At 45.1% G+C, this 17,112-nt stretch overlaps 1 protein-coding gene across 1 annotated transcript in view; it reads right to left on the minus strand.

Moving 5' to 3' along the window:
- LOC144108018 (nose resistant to fluoxetine protein 6-like) overlaps positions 1–16,478 on the minus strand; it is a 49,378-nt gene extending 32,900 nt beyond the window's left edge. Inside the window, exons 1-3 of the mRNA XM_077641280.1 lie at positions 15,865–16,478; positions 5,491–5,702; positions 68–179 (exon numbers count right to left, since the gene is read on the minus strand). Of these exons, the coding sequence (XP_077497406.1) occupies positions 68–179; positions 5,491–5,702; positions 15,865–16,240 (700 nt within the window). The 5' untranslated portion in view covers positions 16,241–16,478. The remainder of the gene's footprint in view (positions 1–67; positions 180–5,490; positions 5,703–15,864) is intronic.
- Positions 16,479–17,112: the final 634 nt, after the last annotated feature.

Raw genomic sequence — 17,112 nt, forward strand, 5'->3', positions numbered from 1 at the left:
GTGGAACGCCGTGTTTACAGTTGTGCACCTGGAAAGTTCTATGGCTTCATCGATTCCCTGTACATACCTGAATTCACCATGTTTTGTAGGTCTTCTTGGGTACAGTCTTCAAGAAAGCAGATTCCGAGCCGCATCATGCGAACCTCCGTGTAGGAGAAGTGCGCTTTGTAGTAACGCATCTGGGGAAGAAACAGAAGCCGATACGGATAAGGTAAGAGGTTAAAGAGCCATGGCTGCATTCAGTGTCGAAGTTGCTTGGCTAAGTTACCCACAGAAACACTGTCCGTCTAGACTCGCCATCATGAAACTACCGATTATTTGACTTTTGCCAATCTTAAACTTCTAACTTTAATCTTTATAGTGCTTGGAAATGCTAAAAATTGAGGACAAATCACATCTGGGGCACCAGAGTAAGGCATCACAGTTCACAAAAATTGGAAACCTTGACAAATCAGCCTTTGTCTATATTTATCTGCCTATTGATTAGCTATCATTGCTCAAACGAAGCAAAGCTATAAATATTCCTTGACACTCTTCTCTGTTCAAGTGGTAAGGTTGTACTTTTGTCGTCAGGTGTGTTTCTTCAGTTGTCCTGTGGGAGAACAGTCAAGAATTTGGTAATGTGAATTAAGCTTTTCGGGGACAGTATCCTCCCCAATAATGCACACTGGCGCTGCTGCGAGCGCCTAAACATTGCACCATGGCAGGACTCCGTCGACCTAGCTGTCGACGTGCCTGCTGATTTTGATTCTGTTTTTTAACCTTTTATACTTACTGCTTACTGATTTACTGCTCAGTGACACAGTGCAAGTCGCGCAAAGATGCTGTTGTTATTCTTAAGACGCCCTTTCCTTACCCGCCGCGGTGGCTCAGTGGTTTGGGCGCTCGGCTACTGATCCGGAGTTCCCGGGTTCCAACCCGACCGCAGCGGCTGTGTTTTCATGGAGGAAAAACGCTAAGGCGCCCGTGTGCTGTCCGATGTCAGTGCACGTTAAAGGCCTTCAGGTGGTCGAAATTATTTCCGGAGCCCTCCACTACGGCACCTTTCTTCCTTTCTTCTTTCACTCCCTCTTTTATCCCTTACGGCGCGGTTCAGGTGTCCAACAATACATCAGACAGATACTGCGCCATTACCTTTCTCCCCAAAACCAATTATTAAGTATTAAAACGCCCTTTCCGTCTTAAGAACAACCATGCGCCGACTAGCCCAACCAGAAGCTCTTCTATATGCTGCTGTTAGCTTCAATACACGAATAGCTTTGAATGAAGAAAGCCCGGATGGTAAAGTTAACATAGGGGAAGCAACTGCTACCAACGGCAGTTGTTTGTGGTAAGTTTTTTTTTTTCATACCGCGCCCATCGGCCATCGTTAGCCCGTTAACGATAGAAGCAGAGGCCAATTTTAAACGCTTCCGTGCCGATCATGAACATGCCGCGCCATATGGCTTGAAGCCAGAAAACTAGTTTAATGTTCTTTTTGGCGTGTTTTTCTTCCTCGTGGCGCCGAGTTTAGAACAGCTTGTAAAAAAAAAAATGGCGGTGGTTTAGCTCTGGTTCAACCTTGAGTGACGCGATAGCTACAGCTGGCCGAGTGAAACTTGGTCACGTGACCAACCACGTGATCAGCCACGGCGCCGCGCCGGCGCCAGCTGCTCCGCACCACGTGACTAACCACGTGACAGCGTGGCGACGCCGCCACCGCCACGGCACCGCCACGCGGAAGGCTCGAAATTCTTCCGTAATGTAGCTATCACTACAAAACAGCAGAGCGGAGAAGTTCACGGCTGCTTTTATCGACGATCTAGGTAGCCGTGACTCTGAGGATGCTGACTAATGCCCCCACTTCCGTTCAGAGGGGGAAGAAGACTCGAGGCGCCCGCTCTGAACATCGGTGGCAGCCCCTCGATTTATTTCTTATTTTGGCTCGTTTTCCTAGATTAAGCTGCCGTTTTTAAACGGAGATTGACGTTATCGATATAATTTGTCTCATCTGTAGGGCCTTCACATCATTTCATTGAATTTGATACCGCCTGCGCTGCGAACGTTCTGCCTGACTGATCCGCCCGATGGCGTACAAAACTATACCGGCCTCAAAAGATTATTTTCTACCAGGAAAGCTGTACGAGCTAGAACTTTTATTTCTTAGAAGTCTTTTCATTAGGCAAACGTTTTGTACATTCAAAACTTGCTTTAATTTTTTTTCTTTTTAGGTACAAGCATATCATTGCGAGTTATCTGAACAAACTTCAATTTGCAATCAAATTTTATAATAGGACGACAAAAACATTAACCGAGCTTCTATTATTAAAATGTGTCATTCATTCCCTGTTCCTATGTACTGTGATAGTTTAAAAACCTCATAGATCTTGTAGCAAAAGTATTTAGCGAGAACCCACAAAACACGCAATTTTTCCTCATGATAGGGAAATATTTACATAGGGGAACTTTGTGCACTCAGTTTTGCAAGAAACTAGAAAACTAGCGCTTTTTCGCGCCGCTTGAGAGAGAGTCTATTGCTATGAATATCAAGTAACAAGCGCAGAAAGCTGCGGCCGGAAGTTCCTCTATCTGTCCGGTTTAACGTTCGTCCAAGCGATGCCAGCCGATCGCATCTCGAATAGAAGAGGCGGCGGCTTACGTCCATCGGAACCAGCTTTGTTTTTCTTTGCTCTAGCTTATATCAGTGCTTTTTTCGAGCATTTAGTTAAAGCACGCTAAGGGAGTGAAACGGGCCGTTTTCTACTGGAACACTCAACTACCTGACCCGAGCAATAAAACCTCGCGAGCAGCAATGAGGCGGCGACAAGTCTCGCTCGCCCTGTGCACATAGAGAGTGACACTGTTCAGTGGCAATTAGACTGCAACGAAAAATCATTCACACGTTAATATCATACCCACTTCAGGGCCGCTGTTAAGACAGCGGCACTGCACGCGGAAACGAACGGATTGCCGGAACGGCTGATCGTCGATGCGGTGACATCCATATTTTTTTTCCGTGGTCAGCAGAAGACACATCATCATGGATGCGCATTTACTTCATTAAATTACGTGCAGTAATATCGCGTACGTGCCTTTGGTGATACTAATAAACACGCGTGAGGCAAGACCACTTATGAGAGCTTCAAACAAAGGCATTCTTTAAATGAAAATTAGCGTATCAGGTGCCAGCGGTTCAAACGCGCCTAAGGCTGAGCAACGCGATTTACTTGACGACCACTCAATACCATCAAACGAACATATCGCGCCGTAAACCTCCCAAAAACTCGATAAAAAACGCAGGGAGTGAAATGAAAGAAGCTTGCACAGCTGCAAGCAGGGACCATCATTTTCGCAGCACGTTGGCACTGCAGGCTGTCATTTAGGCGCCCGTGTGCTCGCCGCGATGTGATCCGTTGTATGTGCTTCAAAAGAGACAGTGACCACAATTTAATTTGCTTCGCTTAGCTGAAATGCTCTTTGTGCTCTTTGCATCGTTTATGTTACCTGAGACAAAATACAACGTGGAAGCAAACCCGAAACTACACGGTGAAGAGAAAGGAGACGGAGCATTCTACGCGTCAGCCCGTGCAGTTGCATCCCGTCGAATAAATGTGGAAGGTCGGTATTCAAACTTTTCATGGACAATAAGTTTGACGGGCAGTATATAGGACAGGAAATACTGTCACCGCAGGATGCAGTCAAGGTTTCGAAACCCCCCAGATATTTTGGTGTAGTCAGCGGCGACATGCAATTTCAGTTTATTGTTCACCACCAGTAATAAGAAGCTGCCTGTTTAAACTGAGCCACTTAAGAACACCATGGTACCGTGGCTTTGAAAGCTTCATGTATGTCATAAAACAAAGCCAGAAAGTCATCATCTTTATAACCAGTAGAGTGTACGTTTAAATAAAACAAAGTTAAGCTGCTTTCGGTTGATCCATAAAAGGTGCATATATTGGACCTAGCGAAAAGTTTGCCCGCTATATCGGTTTACTTCGATTAAGAGGTGCGCAAAGGCCTGAAGGAAGCGTTTATTCGATTCTGTTTATGTAACTCAGCTTAATCGTGTGCGCCACTGGCGATGAATCAGTTACAGATATTTTTTCCACTTTTGGTTACGGCTGACAGTGGTGCTGAGTGCTGGGTAGCCGGATGTAACCGTGCATGGTGCGTGGAAGTTTTCTATCCGGGAAAGAGGATGGTCACGGAAGTGGGCGGACGGTACGCGGACGACGAAGCATGCGCCATATCCAGGTGTATTATTTTTTCACCACGCTTTTCTCACATGGTCTAGAAACCTTGCTGAGGGCTGTCACGTACACTCTAGGCCTATAGCTCTTCAAGCAGAAGAGCATATCCTGACTACCTCAGGATCAGTATTCGGATTCCAATTGTTGTGTGTCGAAACCCGGACATATTTAGTGCCTCCGCTGCTTTCCAGGTATGACAACCGCCTCAGCCAGCTGCTCTGCAACCGAAGCAGACACAGTGCTAAATGTTAAGAAAGATATTAACAGCGAAGAGAAAGTGGTTTCTTAGCAATGAAGGTACGAGTTTTACGGAGAGGCCCTTGTGAAAACTTCCCCATTACGCTCTTATCTCCCAGCCCTGACCTGTATTGACGAGAGAGATCCGCTATCATGTGCAATAAACCATCTGAACCCCCGCCCGCTGAGAAATTAGCAGTGGCTTAGCTCGGCTATGCCAGGATATACGTAGCGTGATCTACGCTGAGCATCAATTGCCGCTGAGCAGCAATTTCGCTCTTCTTCCCCATGGCTATACCATACTGGCAAAGGCCCCGCTATATGTATACCCCCAATGACACTTCTGCGCATGCGCACAAAATGAGAGGCGCTATCAAGCGGCTCCGGCGCAGCGTCAGACTTGGCTACTGCGCAACGGAGGCGCACAGCTGGGCACGAGCCAGCGCCAGTGCGTCTGCCGCGGCTATGACGTCACTCCTCTGGAATGCAGAGACCAGCGAGGCGCGCGGCGGCTGCGGCACGCCAGCTGTGCGCTCATGCGCAGCACGGCTCTCTAGGAGCCACGCGAAACTGCTCAAACTCGGCCAGTGTAGCTCACGCTACAAAAGCTATCGGTCCTCGACCAGTGGCATCAGCGATCATTTTCTCTGAAGGCCTGCAAGGCCCTTGTTCTTTTCCTGAGATCGCCGTGTCTGTCTGATAGGCCGCAATACTTCCATACACTCTTTCATTTTAACTAACGCTTATCCCCCAGTGGAGGAAAGCAAGCCGGTTCCTTCTCCTGGCTGACATCCTCTCCCTTTCTTGTAATTTTACTTCGCGAGCGGAGCTATATTTGGTACCTTTTGTCGTCCACCCTGGCACCATATGTACAACCTCAATGAGAGACGAAGCCACAGACGGGTCTCTCTAGAGCCTCAACATCGCTTTACTCCGCACTGCTGCATTGGCTGGGGATCTAAGCTGGCCTCATTCACACACGTTCCCGTGGTAATCACCGCCCTCTGGCAGCATGCAGTCTCACTATGGGGTGCATGAAGTCCAAGGTTGGCTCCATCAGTTTCTCAATGGCCGTGCCGTTGTTGGCGTAGAACACAAGATTGCAGTACTGGCCACGCGAGACGTCGTTGCCGTAGCTGTCCCGGACGACGGTCCCAATGCACTCGTCGAAGGCTCCCGGATCAGAGCGGGACCCTTGGAGCAGCCCCGTCGGATACTTTCCCGTAGCATCAAGCACTGCAAACAAGGCAAGCACAGAAGTGTGAGGCAAAATGCTGGAAAGGACACTTAAGCTCCGCCCTAAGGGTAGGCAGCGATAGCGTAATACGTTAATTCCCACTTATGCATGAAGTCATTCTCTCCTTTATATTCATAGATCTCTGAGAATCATCATGCTCCTCCTGGCGCACTGGTGCAGCGGTTAAGCGATGTGCCACCTCCTTGCGATAACAGGCGCTCCCAGCGATGGGCCTTGTGCGTGCCAGGTTGCTCTTCACGAGGGACAAATCGTTAACTACCACTTGCCACAGTGGGCAGTTTGCTCACTATCCGGTGGGCAGGTTGTGACGATGCCGCAATGTCACGTGACCTATGTGGCCCACCTGCCTCCTAGGTTGCTCTCTGGTCACAACCTGCCAGAGCCATATGCCCTTTATTTCTCCCCACACAACGCTGACGCCGACACCGGATTTTCTCCTGAACGGGGTCATTAAAGCTCTCGCGTTAAAAAGGACCACTGTTGCTTGATACTGTGGTTTAGGCGTTCGGTCGAGGAGCGAGACCAATAATGTTTTTATGACGTGGATTTTGAATAAAACCTGAAGCTCGATTCTTCTGGTTTCAGCTTTTCTTAAACCCGTCTTATGTGCCACAAGGCACACTTTTAGAGAGATGGCGATATAGGCGGGCGTGAGAAGGAATGCAGAAGTTTTCCCAATATAGTTGCTCCAGCTGCTGTTGCCAAATGTTCGATCGATTTCCTTCTGCTTTTGATGAGGCTGCATTGTCAAAGTTGAGAATGTTGGTCTAAAGGAAGTGGACAATCATAGTCCGCTGGAAAAAAATATACACGTCAGCATGTAGGCAAACTTGACTGCTAGTAGTAGGACAGTGGCTGTTTTTTTTCTAAGCGCCAAACAGCGATCTTAAAGCTTTGTCTGCAAGCAAGGTTCTTCCTTTGGCAACCACTGTCGCCTTCGACATAGGTTTTCATTTGCGGGGCACCAAGCGCCAACGTTCTCGCTGTTTGGAGTATTTCCCCAGCTGTACCTCAGAGCGGGTGCTCCTGATGGGAACGAGACCGAGGTGTCATAAACCTATCTTTATGACTGTTTATCCCATCGTGATGAACGAAAACACTGAGCTTCTTTTTCCTTGTAATTTTTTGCCCACTCTAATGAGATGGCAATTTACTTTGGGACGAAACAGTTGTAAACTCGTGGCTAACACTAATTTGCGATTCCGAGGTAAGCCAGGCGGCATTTCCAAGCATTATTTTGATTCCTGCACTTCAAAATAACTCTCTAATGAGGATAAAAAACAAAAATCGATGCCAAGATAATGAAATTTGTGTTACGAGAAGTTTCATGGAGGTTAGAAGGTAATTTTCGGCTTGGTTGGTTGGAATCAAAAATAGAAAGTAAGTGAAAAGAAAATAAACATTGGCTTGGAACGACCCAAAGGCTACCTGATTTTGAACAGTGCCAGTAGATTCCTGGAGAGGTTGTACATGCTGAAACCGAGTAACAAGCTTTCTGGTACGTTGCTGCATTAATAAATTTCTACGTACTTTTCCGCTTCACAGCACATTTCGTATTTCGACTGCGCCGGTCACTGCCGGCAAACCAACTGCTGGTGAGGACTTGAATCTGGTTTCACCTTGGCCTTCAGGTAAAGGCACAGTGCGACTGAAGTAGGACGAAAGAAATAGACCGACACAGCGCTGACTCACGACTGATGATCTTTATTGCTGTCAGGCAGTAAACAGCTAAAAAACAAGCACAACCAACACGTCGCTCTGTATCAAAGATTGACTGCCTAGGGCAAAAAGATTGGTGAATAAAATCAAGCAAAAAGTGCCAAAAATGTGTAAAAACACCACTACGTCGTGTTAGCTGCTGCGATAGTCTAGTTCTTTTCCTGCGAGTGAAAAGACAAGTGCGTCAGCAAACTTTTTGTTGTACTCGCACGAAACAAAATTGCGCCATATCAACCGCTAAGACGTCAAAGTGGTGATTTTTTTCTAGATTTTCCGCACACTTTTTCATGGTTTTTATTCGCCAGTGTTTTGATTCACCAATGTTTTTGCCCTACGAAGTCAATCTTCGACGCAGTGTCACGTATTGGTTAGCTAGTTATTCAACTATTTATTGCCTGACTGCAATAAAGACCATCAGTCGTGAGCCAGTGCTGTGCCTGTCTACTTCTGTAGTCATGTCTCAGTCGCGCTGTGCCTTTACCTGATGAACGTCTACAGACTAGCTCAAAAAAGTATCCTTCTGCATCTTGAGCGCTGCTAGGTCACTATAACAGTTCAGGGCGACTGACATTGTCATGCTTCACATGCTCTACACCCAGCGTGGAAAGGAGTATACGTGGAATAATCGGTATATAGTCAGCAAAACATTATCCGCCGCGGGAACATAAATGCTTGCAAATATTATAAGAAGCGAACGCCACTTCATGCAAATTCAATGCGTAAACATTTTCATCAAATTCTGCCTGCTCGTGTTTCCTGCCTTAAGGTACGCCAGTGGCCTGAAATGTACCAAGCAGTGACAACTGAGAATATAGATAACACCCCCTCTCTGCCTCCCCCTGGAATCATAATACATGTCACAACAAAAGAAGCAGCGTGTTTTCAAAGCGGTGAAATCTAGAAAGCGAAGTCGAATAGAGGATTCAAACAAAGGACAAGCAAAACAGACGCCGAAATGAAAATATTAAAGTATAGAACACAAGGTGCTGTATGTGGGTGGAACGATAATTAAATAATTACGGTCCGAGCTTGAAAAAGTACTCGTTGAAAGAATTCTATATGCTGACTATGCACAAAGTCTGCAATCAGTGTATCTCAAATAGCGATTGAAGAAAAATAATTCAGTACGTAGGAAGGTTTTCCTTTTGTGGAAGCTTCGCCGCTTCTGCCATTTCTTCTTCTCCTTTGCCGTAGAGAGCGTGGGTGGAGTAAGAAACCTCAAGGACGGTGGTGACATGGTACAGTGAACTCGCATTAGTCTGTCGAAAGTTTACTATGTTAACTTAAGGCTTCACCTGCCGAGATTGTGGTCATTATACGCCAATGGCCGTTCACAGAAAGCTATATGTTTCAAAGCGCCAGCCGTGGCACGATACGCGTCACTACTTAGACTCTGTCTAGTAAGGCTTATTACACTTACATTGTCTTGGTTTTGGCAGATTATAAATACTGCGTGCGAAATATGTGCTGCCTATATCCCTTAATTGCTTTCAACCTCGGCTTATTCTGTGTCTTATTCTGATATCGATTTTCAGCGCGAAATCATTACGTCACGGAGTGAAGCCCAATAAAACATCTTTTTCTGTCCTTGATTTCATAATCTCGACATCAAATTTTGTTTATCTGTTCTCGTGAAAGCGTTATTTTGAAGTGCAGGAAGAAAAATAATGCTTGGAAATGCCGCCTGGCTTACCTTGGAATCGCACATTAGTGTTAGCCACGAGTTTGCGACTGTTTCGGGCCAAAGTAAATTGCGACTTCCTCGACGCAACGAAACGCAAACAATTCGTCAGTGACGTAGCATCCGAGGGTCTCGTTCTAGGAACTGACGCCATGCGAACAACAGCGTCAAAAAAAAAAACTTGAAATCGGCTTCGTCTTCAATCGTCACTGCAGTGTCGAGGCTATCACGATCACATATATGTTTCTATGAACGGTCACTGGCGTAGAATGACCACAACCTCGGCTGGTGAAGACTTAATTAAGTTACCATAGTAAACTTTCTTCAGACTAATGCGAGTTGACTGTTCCGCGTCACCACCGTCCTTGCGCTTTCTTGCTCTGCCTATATCCCTTAATTACTTTCAACTTCAGCTTTGTCTGTCTTGTTCTTATATCGACTTTCAGCGCGAAATCACTACGTCACGGAGTGAAGCCCAACCAAACATCTTATGGTGCCCCTGATCTTGAGGGAGCAGAAATAAAATAAATATTGCCGCGACTGGGTTTCGAAATCGCGGCGGCGCAAACAGAGTAGCTTCGCTGGCCACTACATGACAGCGCTATACTATCGCCACAGCTGATCATTCCTCGTGTTAACCTGCAACACACTTGATTATGATGATGATGTCTTCAGGCTGAATGACAACACGCTTTCGCGCTGTGCATTGCGGTTCGTCGTCTACATCGACTTCCATCTGTGGCGCGAACAGATCAGAACAGCTGAACCTCGATCAGAGCTTAACCCGAGTCTAATATCGTCGCCAGACGTGCCGAGGACTGACCAGAGCAAAACTATGAGCCAATCAGGTAAAACACATGCTTTCGCACGTCTGCTGGGTACAACTACGTTAAAACCCTACCACTTGAAGAGTGCTGAGAGTCTTCCTCATCTTCTTCTTACTCACTTTTTTTCCTTATGGACTGCTCATTGGATTGGTCTTAGTCTTTGTCAGGCCTTTTTGCACCGCTATATAAAAACCGCGGTGAAGTGACTTTGAAGTGCAATGCATGGGAGATGTCTGTTTTGTCGTCAGAGTCTCGAGAACGCCCGGTCAACCTTGACGCGAGTATAGCAAACTACTGCGCAAGTATTTTCCCGGCAGCAGGGCGTAGTAGCCGTGAGTGAAGAAAATGACATCCTCCTTGTTGCAGTTTACGTAACTTCCATGGCTTCGCATAAACGCTTCCTCGAAGTGATCGTGTGTCACCGTGGCTGCATGCAAGCGCACTTTGCCAATTCCGCTTGTCGGCGACTTCTTCGGCCCAACGAAACGCAAACAATTCGTAAGCCACGTCGCGTCCGAGGACCTCGTTCTAGGAACTGACTCCACTCGAACAACAGCGTCCAGAAAAAAACAAACAGAATTGGCTTCGTCTTCAATCGTCACTGCCGTGTGCAGCCGTGTCGAGGCTATCACGAACATTACCGCCCATTTTTTCCGACCACAAAGCGGAACTTTCTACGCACGCGTACGTGAGAATGTCAAAAATAATTAATAGTAATGAATGCAGCAGTATCGAGCGCTGTCCTGCACTGCATGAGTGGATGACCGTGGGTGAAATTTGTTAGACATTTAATTTTAATCGACAGACAGCGACATATTACTAGCGTTAAAATACAAAAGACAAAGAGCAGAAAAACACAGGACAGACGCTAGTCTTCAACTGCCGTTTATTGCACATGTATTTTAACGCTAGTAATATGTCGCAGTCTGTGAATCAAAAGCACCAACTAGCCCAACTTAATCTCTTTAATCACATTAAATTTTGCGTCAACAAGATATCTGCTTCGCATATATCCAATTTTAGGCATATGAGTATGCCGCAGCTAGTGCACAGCTTTAAAGTGATTTGCTAATAAGCTTCCTAGCGTTCTTATTAAGATGATAATTCCTCTCAGCCCTTTTCTGGCATGATTTTACTTGCCTTAGAGATTATCTTTCGCGAATTCTCCTCATGATAATTTAGTGAAACATAGCTCGTATAGTCAATATCCTACGCCTAACTTGCAGAGCCTGCATTGAATCGAATGATTTTTCGTGGTGTATTAACGTGGTGCATATTTGCAAGTTTTCCTGTTTACATTTTTTTGCGTGATTTATTCTGAAATACTCTTCAGGAAAACCTGTCTAATCGCTTCGCTGAACGGAAGTTGGGCGTGGCGTTACTGAACTCTTTTATAACTACCGTATGTATGCCTCGTATACGACAGACAATAAGGTAAATGGGGCGCAGTTTACAGCTTTTTGGTATCTGCATTTTTTTTCTATGCTATCGTATACACACCATAAGGAAATCGACACAAGGATCAAGGCTATTCTGGCAGTGTCTTTCTGCTTTCGTTCAGGAAATCTGCAGACACTTATTCCTTATCTACCATTTTTCCCTCTTTGGTTATTTACAAACCGTCCTTTATTGCTTCGTTTAAATGGGGGAAGTTTCTCTACATTGAAGTTCTTATTCCTAAACGTGGCTTTCTGGATAACAAGACCAGTGTTAAAATTAGTGCAGCATTTCTGTGCCGCCACAGGCACATTTTTATTACTGCTCTAAAGCACATTTATTTCCTTCTCTTTACATCTGGCGTCGGCAAAGTTTTAGCTTTTTTGCTTTTAATTTTGTGTTTCCAGCCACCCTCCACACTATAACCAACCTCTACCTTCGCTACGTGAGCTTTTGTGATGTCGCGTACCTTTCGCTTAGTGTCCAAGTTGGAACCATTTCCCTGCCATTTACCTTTGTTAACATCCTGGCACTTTTTACGAATCAAGGATCGGTACAAACCAGAAGTGTTCTTTCCTTGTCTTTCCATTCAGGTAATTCTTAACCCCGATGAAGGGCGAGAAGTCTGAGAGATTCCTCTTTCTGACTCTTCCGTTATCAAAATTATTTGTGCTGTCACTCACACACGTTGGTAGGCGCAATATTTTTTTGGGCCACAGTAACGCCAATTATGCCAGCAACAATGGCTACCTGAGTGCGTCGGTGTTACGTGTGCCGGCATTTTGTTACTTTCGAGGCATATAAGGAAACAAGCTCGTCCTACCTGTAGCTCGTTACAAATGCACCCGTGCTACTACATTGGTGCGCCAAAGGCTACCTGTTTTCTATCCGATCTTAATACACTCTCTCTCTCTCTATATACAAATGGCAGCCAACCAGTGGCAGCTCAAATCTCTCAAGGGTGACTGCGAAAGCAGTAAGCCTGTTGCGCTTAAATCTATGTGCTCACCATGGTAGCAGAGCGCCTTGTGAAAGCCTGTTTTTAAAGTGCCCCGTGAAACAATTTTGTGGCACTACGACAGCTGGCTAGATGGCTGTCTTGGAGGTTAGTGGTTATGAATGTAAAGCTGCGGTTATTTTTACTAGTTTTATTTATGGCTGTACCCACCTCGCGCTAAGGCTTGCGTTGTTTCATAGGTGGAAAAAAAAATTCTCAAAAACAACTACAGCAGTAGAAAGCAACACAAACATAAATGCTGACGGTGAGAATATACACTCGGTGCATCGAAGGCTGCAAAGATTGTGCTTTTTCAGCTTTAAGCTCCAAAAGAAAACAAAATCTAAAAGACCTACACAAACTTGCAGATCAATCCGTAGATTAAAAGAACGCAGCAACTAAAGCATGGTGATACCCAAATAACGATGACATGAACAAAGCCCAATGTTCCAGCTCCTATTTTGATTCTGTATTTATATTGGCGCCTATATAAGTGCGCTTTCCCTCACTGCGTCGCCATTCCCGTGCCTGATATTTCTGTCAGTCTTGATATGCTGAAGCTCCTTCGGATGTTGAAATTATATACAGCACCAGGCGTTGATGTCAGTTCGAATTTTTACCTCGAGGCTTGCGCTCTCACTGTTTCTAATGTATCTAAATAATTACTGTTTTTATGTTAAAAGTCGCTTACTAACTGAGAACTACGCATTCTGAAGTAGTAATGAAATCCAAATTCCTAAGGCCACTTTTAGAGATTCTTTTGAACTATGGACCACTGAACCTTATCATTTCAGTCCTTCTTTTTGGGATTTTCAGGATTTTTGATAAGCTCATTTAGCTACCTTATCTGTCTGGGAACCAAAATATTTTATATGTGCCCATATGCGCACACTAAAAAGGGTTGCTTGTCTTGATATGAGAACGACGTGGCCTGGTTGTTCCCACACGCAGTAACTCGGCGCAGAAGCTTTTACGCAGCTCCCTTGGTGCACAAATAATTTCATTCGACAACGAATGATGTTTTGTTAAACTTCAGAACAAGTACAGCTCAGGGCAGCACTTATCGCACGTGAAATCATTGATACATTGCTTTAAATTCCAGGGGAATGGGTGACTGGGAGGGATGGGGGGCATGTATCTGTGTATTTTTTTTTCAATGTGGGAAATAAAACTTAAGAGCATTATATTTCTTTTTGGCACAGTGAAGACAATAATTCTTCAGCAAATTGGAAAGTGGCAAAATTCAAAGCAGTCAGAGAATTTATCAAGGATATATTTTAACCATTTACTCAACACGTGCACATTGATTCCATACGCCTAGGCTTTCAAGAAGCGTAACAATTTTCCACTCACTGACAATGCACACACTACGTTTACACAGAACACCTTTCGTTAGTTTACATAATTGCGTTACTATCTGGATTCGCAATTTTTAATGACGGCGCTCTGAACAGGTTACCGTTAATGGCACTGAGTTTTGAATCTCGGGGCTGCGTTTTTATGGAGGCAAAATGCTAAGGTGCCCGTGTGCTGTGCGATGTCAGTGCACGTTAAAGATTCCGAGGTGGTCGAAATTATGCCGAAGCCTCCACTACGGCACCTATTTCTCTTTCTTCTTTCACTCTCTCCTTCATCCCTACCCTTACGGCGCGGTTCAGGTGTCCAACGATATATGAGACAGATACTGCGCCATTTCCTCCCCCCCCCCCCAAAAAAAACAGTTATTAAAAAACCAACCAATATTGGGCTGAGCACCACAAGGATCCGTGCGAGGCCCGCTTTTGCTTCTATTTTTTAATGATATTGATGACAATAGAAGTTCCAGCAGTGGCTGCGTGCCAAAAGTCTTTGAAGTTAAAATTATCGGTGAAGTTAAAATTCAAAGTCAATGAAGTTAAAATTATCGGTGAGTGCATGCGGTATTGGCGTAACTAAAGATACGGTCCTAGTGGGACACGTCCTCTATGCCTTTTAAGATATTGAAGTGCTCGTACATTTGTTTTTCTTTAAAGCGTATGCAAAATGTAGCGAAATATTACCTAAAGAGCCCCATCGGCCCTCCGGTCGCCAAATATATATAGTAAGAACTAAGTTTAAGCTAGTCAGGTGAATCCTATTTCACTGAAGGCACTGAAGTTAGAGTTCAGTGCTCAAAGCGTTACTCGAATAAACTCTAGAAAGGTAATCGAAGGTTCCTAATAATTACCCTAAATTACCGACACCCGCCCATTCTTGACCACTCGCTTGTTCAGCGAGACTCCCACTCGTACAGAAAAAATACATAAACAGAGTAGAAGTCGTTCAAAACGTGCAGTTCAAGTTATTAGACCATAACACTCTTTTCACAGCAGCACATCAGAGTTCGAGCGCTTGATTTAACGTATCTCATACTTCCTCCTGGCCTCGAAATTTTCAGACTTGTTTCTGCGTGACATTAGTTTCCGTTGAATCCCTCTTGGCAAAAGACACCTTCAAGCGCTATCATCACTATAATTTTCGGCACTCCTTTCTCCCCAAAGTATTATGTCACGGAACATACTTCCTAACAACAGTATGGACTGCTAATCTGTTACCTGAAGAAAGCCTGGGCACAGGCTTTCTTGCAGCATTTAAGGTGTGTTCTTTCTTCCTGTATTTATGCATTGTAGTTGTTTAAACTCATTGAGCAGCTCTGCTTCAATAGGCACAAGGCATTATGTGTGATTGTTTTTTTTCAATTTATTATAATTTTATACGCTATAACAGGTGACATGAATGTATTATAAGAAATAAATTATTTTAGTGCAAACAAATTTACTCTTAGTTGTTCTGTTCGCAAGAAGTAAAAATGGTCAAGTAATAACGGCGCTCCCCAGTCCACAAACTGTTTGCACTTATAGAATAAAAATAAAATAAAGAATAAAAAGAGAAAACCCGGTAAAAGTTTCGCTTCTGGCCAAGAGGCAGAAAATCAGGTAAAGCTCGCTAATGTCGCGTCCGAAACGGAGAGCGCAGGCTAGTGTTTATGCATAGCTTACTTTGAAAATATTGACTTCGTCAAAAGAGACGCCTAAATAGTGCTGGTTCAGTGTTTAAGAGAGTAGTATCAGTGTGACCGGGGCATGCAAAATTCTACACCGGGGGCTCAATATTTAGCAAACAAAGGCATTGAAGAAAAAAGCACACCATTTTCCCGCGCTTCAGAAAGTTTAATCCTTTCTTTCGTTATATTTATTACCTATATGGACATGAGGCTTTTCGCGTTAAAAAGTGCATCTGTTACCAGCGACCAGTCGCGTGTGCTGTAACTAGAATCCATCAATCGTCAGTCTTCCATTCTGGGTCCTGAGTCTTTCAAGAGAAATGCCCAGTGTCGGGTGACCCATATAACTGCAGCTCAATTTCACGTTTCTGTTCTCAATAGTTCCGACGCCTTTTTCTTATTTTCTCCGCCATTCCACAAACGAGAATAAAAAAAAGGAATTATTTCTTCCACTCACGCCTTAGCGCCCATGGTTCGAAGTTCTGGAACGCGCGCATAGTCCGAAGTAGGGCGACGCTGCACTGGGGGCTGATCTCCGCACCAAGCAGCTTCTTCTGTATTGATGCCGGTATGCTCGCCATGACACAGGCCGTGGCGTCCCGGAAAGCTTTAGCATAGTCCACGCTGTCCCCATGCTTCGCCGAGGCTGGCGTCATTTCGGTTCGCACCAGTTCCGCCGACGTCTCGCCTTTGAAGGCGGCTTCCGTGGCATTCTCTGCCGCATACAGCTCCGCGAAGACAACCGGGAACGTTAGGAGCACTGCCACGAACACAGCCCTCATGACTGAAGCGAAGCCGCAGCACCCTCTTCTCGTAGAGAGCAGTGAACACATTGTAGGCAATGTACTTCAAAGAGGACCAACTACAAAGGCTAGTGGGCAACGAAAAATGAGGAACAGATATTATCGGACAACCTCTTATGACTCGTGGGACGTAACGACGAGTGCAAAGACTTTCTGGGCGGTCTAAGGAAATTCGCCCCTGCAGCGCTTGCAAATACGCCCCCGCGATGACTGCGTGACAAACACCGAATTAAGAACGGAGGACAATTCCGCGGCACATGGTCCTCGGCTAGTCAGAGTACAAATGTTGTTTGTCGCCTCAAGTGTCTTGTCGCCGGTGCAAAGCCATGTGACAGGCAGGCACTCGTCGAATGACGTTCGCGACGAAGTAAGCGTGACCGATTAGAGGAAGCTTGCCCTCGCCCTCATTATTCCCTCTGTCTCTAGCTACCTCAAGCTCTAACGCATCCTCTTGATACATTACCTTGGACCTTCGCTACCTTTCCTTGTGCCATCCACTCTTGGCCGGGGTAGTCAGACAATTGTTCATCCGCGGACTTTATAGCTTTAATCACTGCTCTAAACCTCAGTTCCCAAATATGAAAAAAATATATAGTCGGCACCCAGCCCATGGCTAATGAACTCGTAGACCTTGAATGAGTAGTTGATTAACACATCACCACCACGGTTACATCGAATTAAAGATAACAAATCACATAGTATATAAAAACTTCGTAGTAACAAAAACATGCATGATTTTGATATATTGTCTTGGGCTGCCTGCAGGCTTTTCAGTCGATATCTTGGGGTTACTACTGTATATCGTAAAAAGGCGTTGTCGCTTTGTAAGTCTACAGTGAGTTAGGGTTGGGCTGATTCTCTCCTTTAACTTTGTCGTCAACCCCATAAATATAGCTTCCGAA

Source organism: Amblyomma americanum, chromosome 10 (assembly GCF_052857255.1).
Source record: "Amblyomma americanum isolate KBUSLIRL-KWMA chromosome 10, ASM5285725v1, whole genome shotgun sequence".
Classification (NCBI taxonomy): Eukaryota; Metazoa; Arthropoda; class Arachnida; order Ixodida; family Ixodidae; genus Amblyomma; species Amblyomma americanum.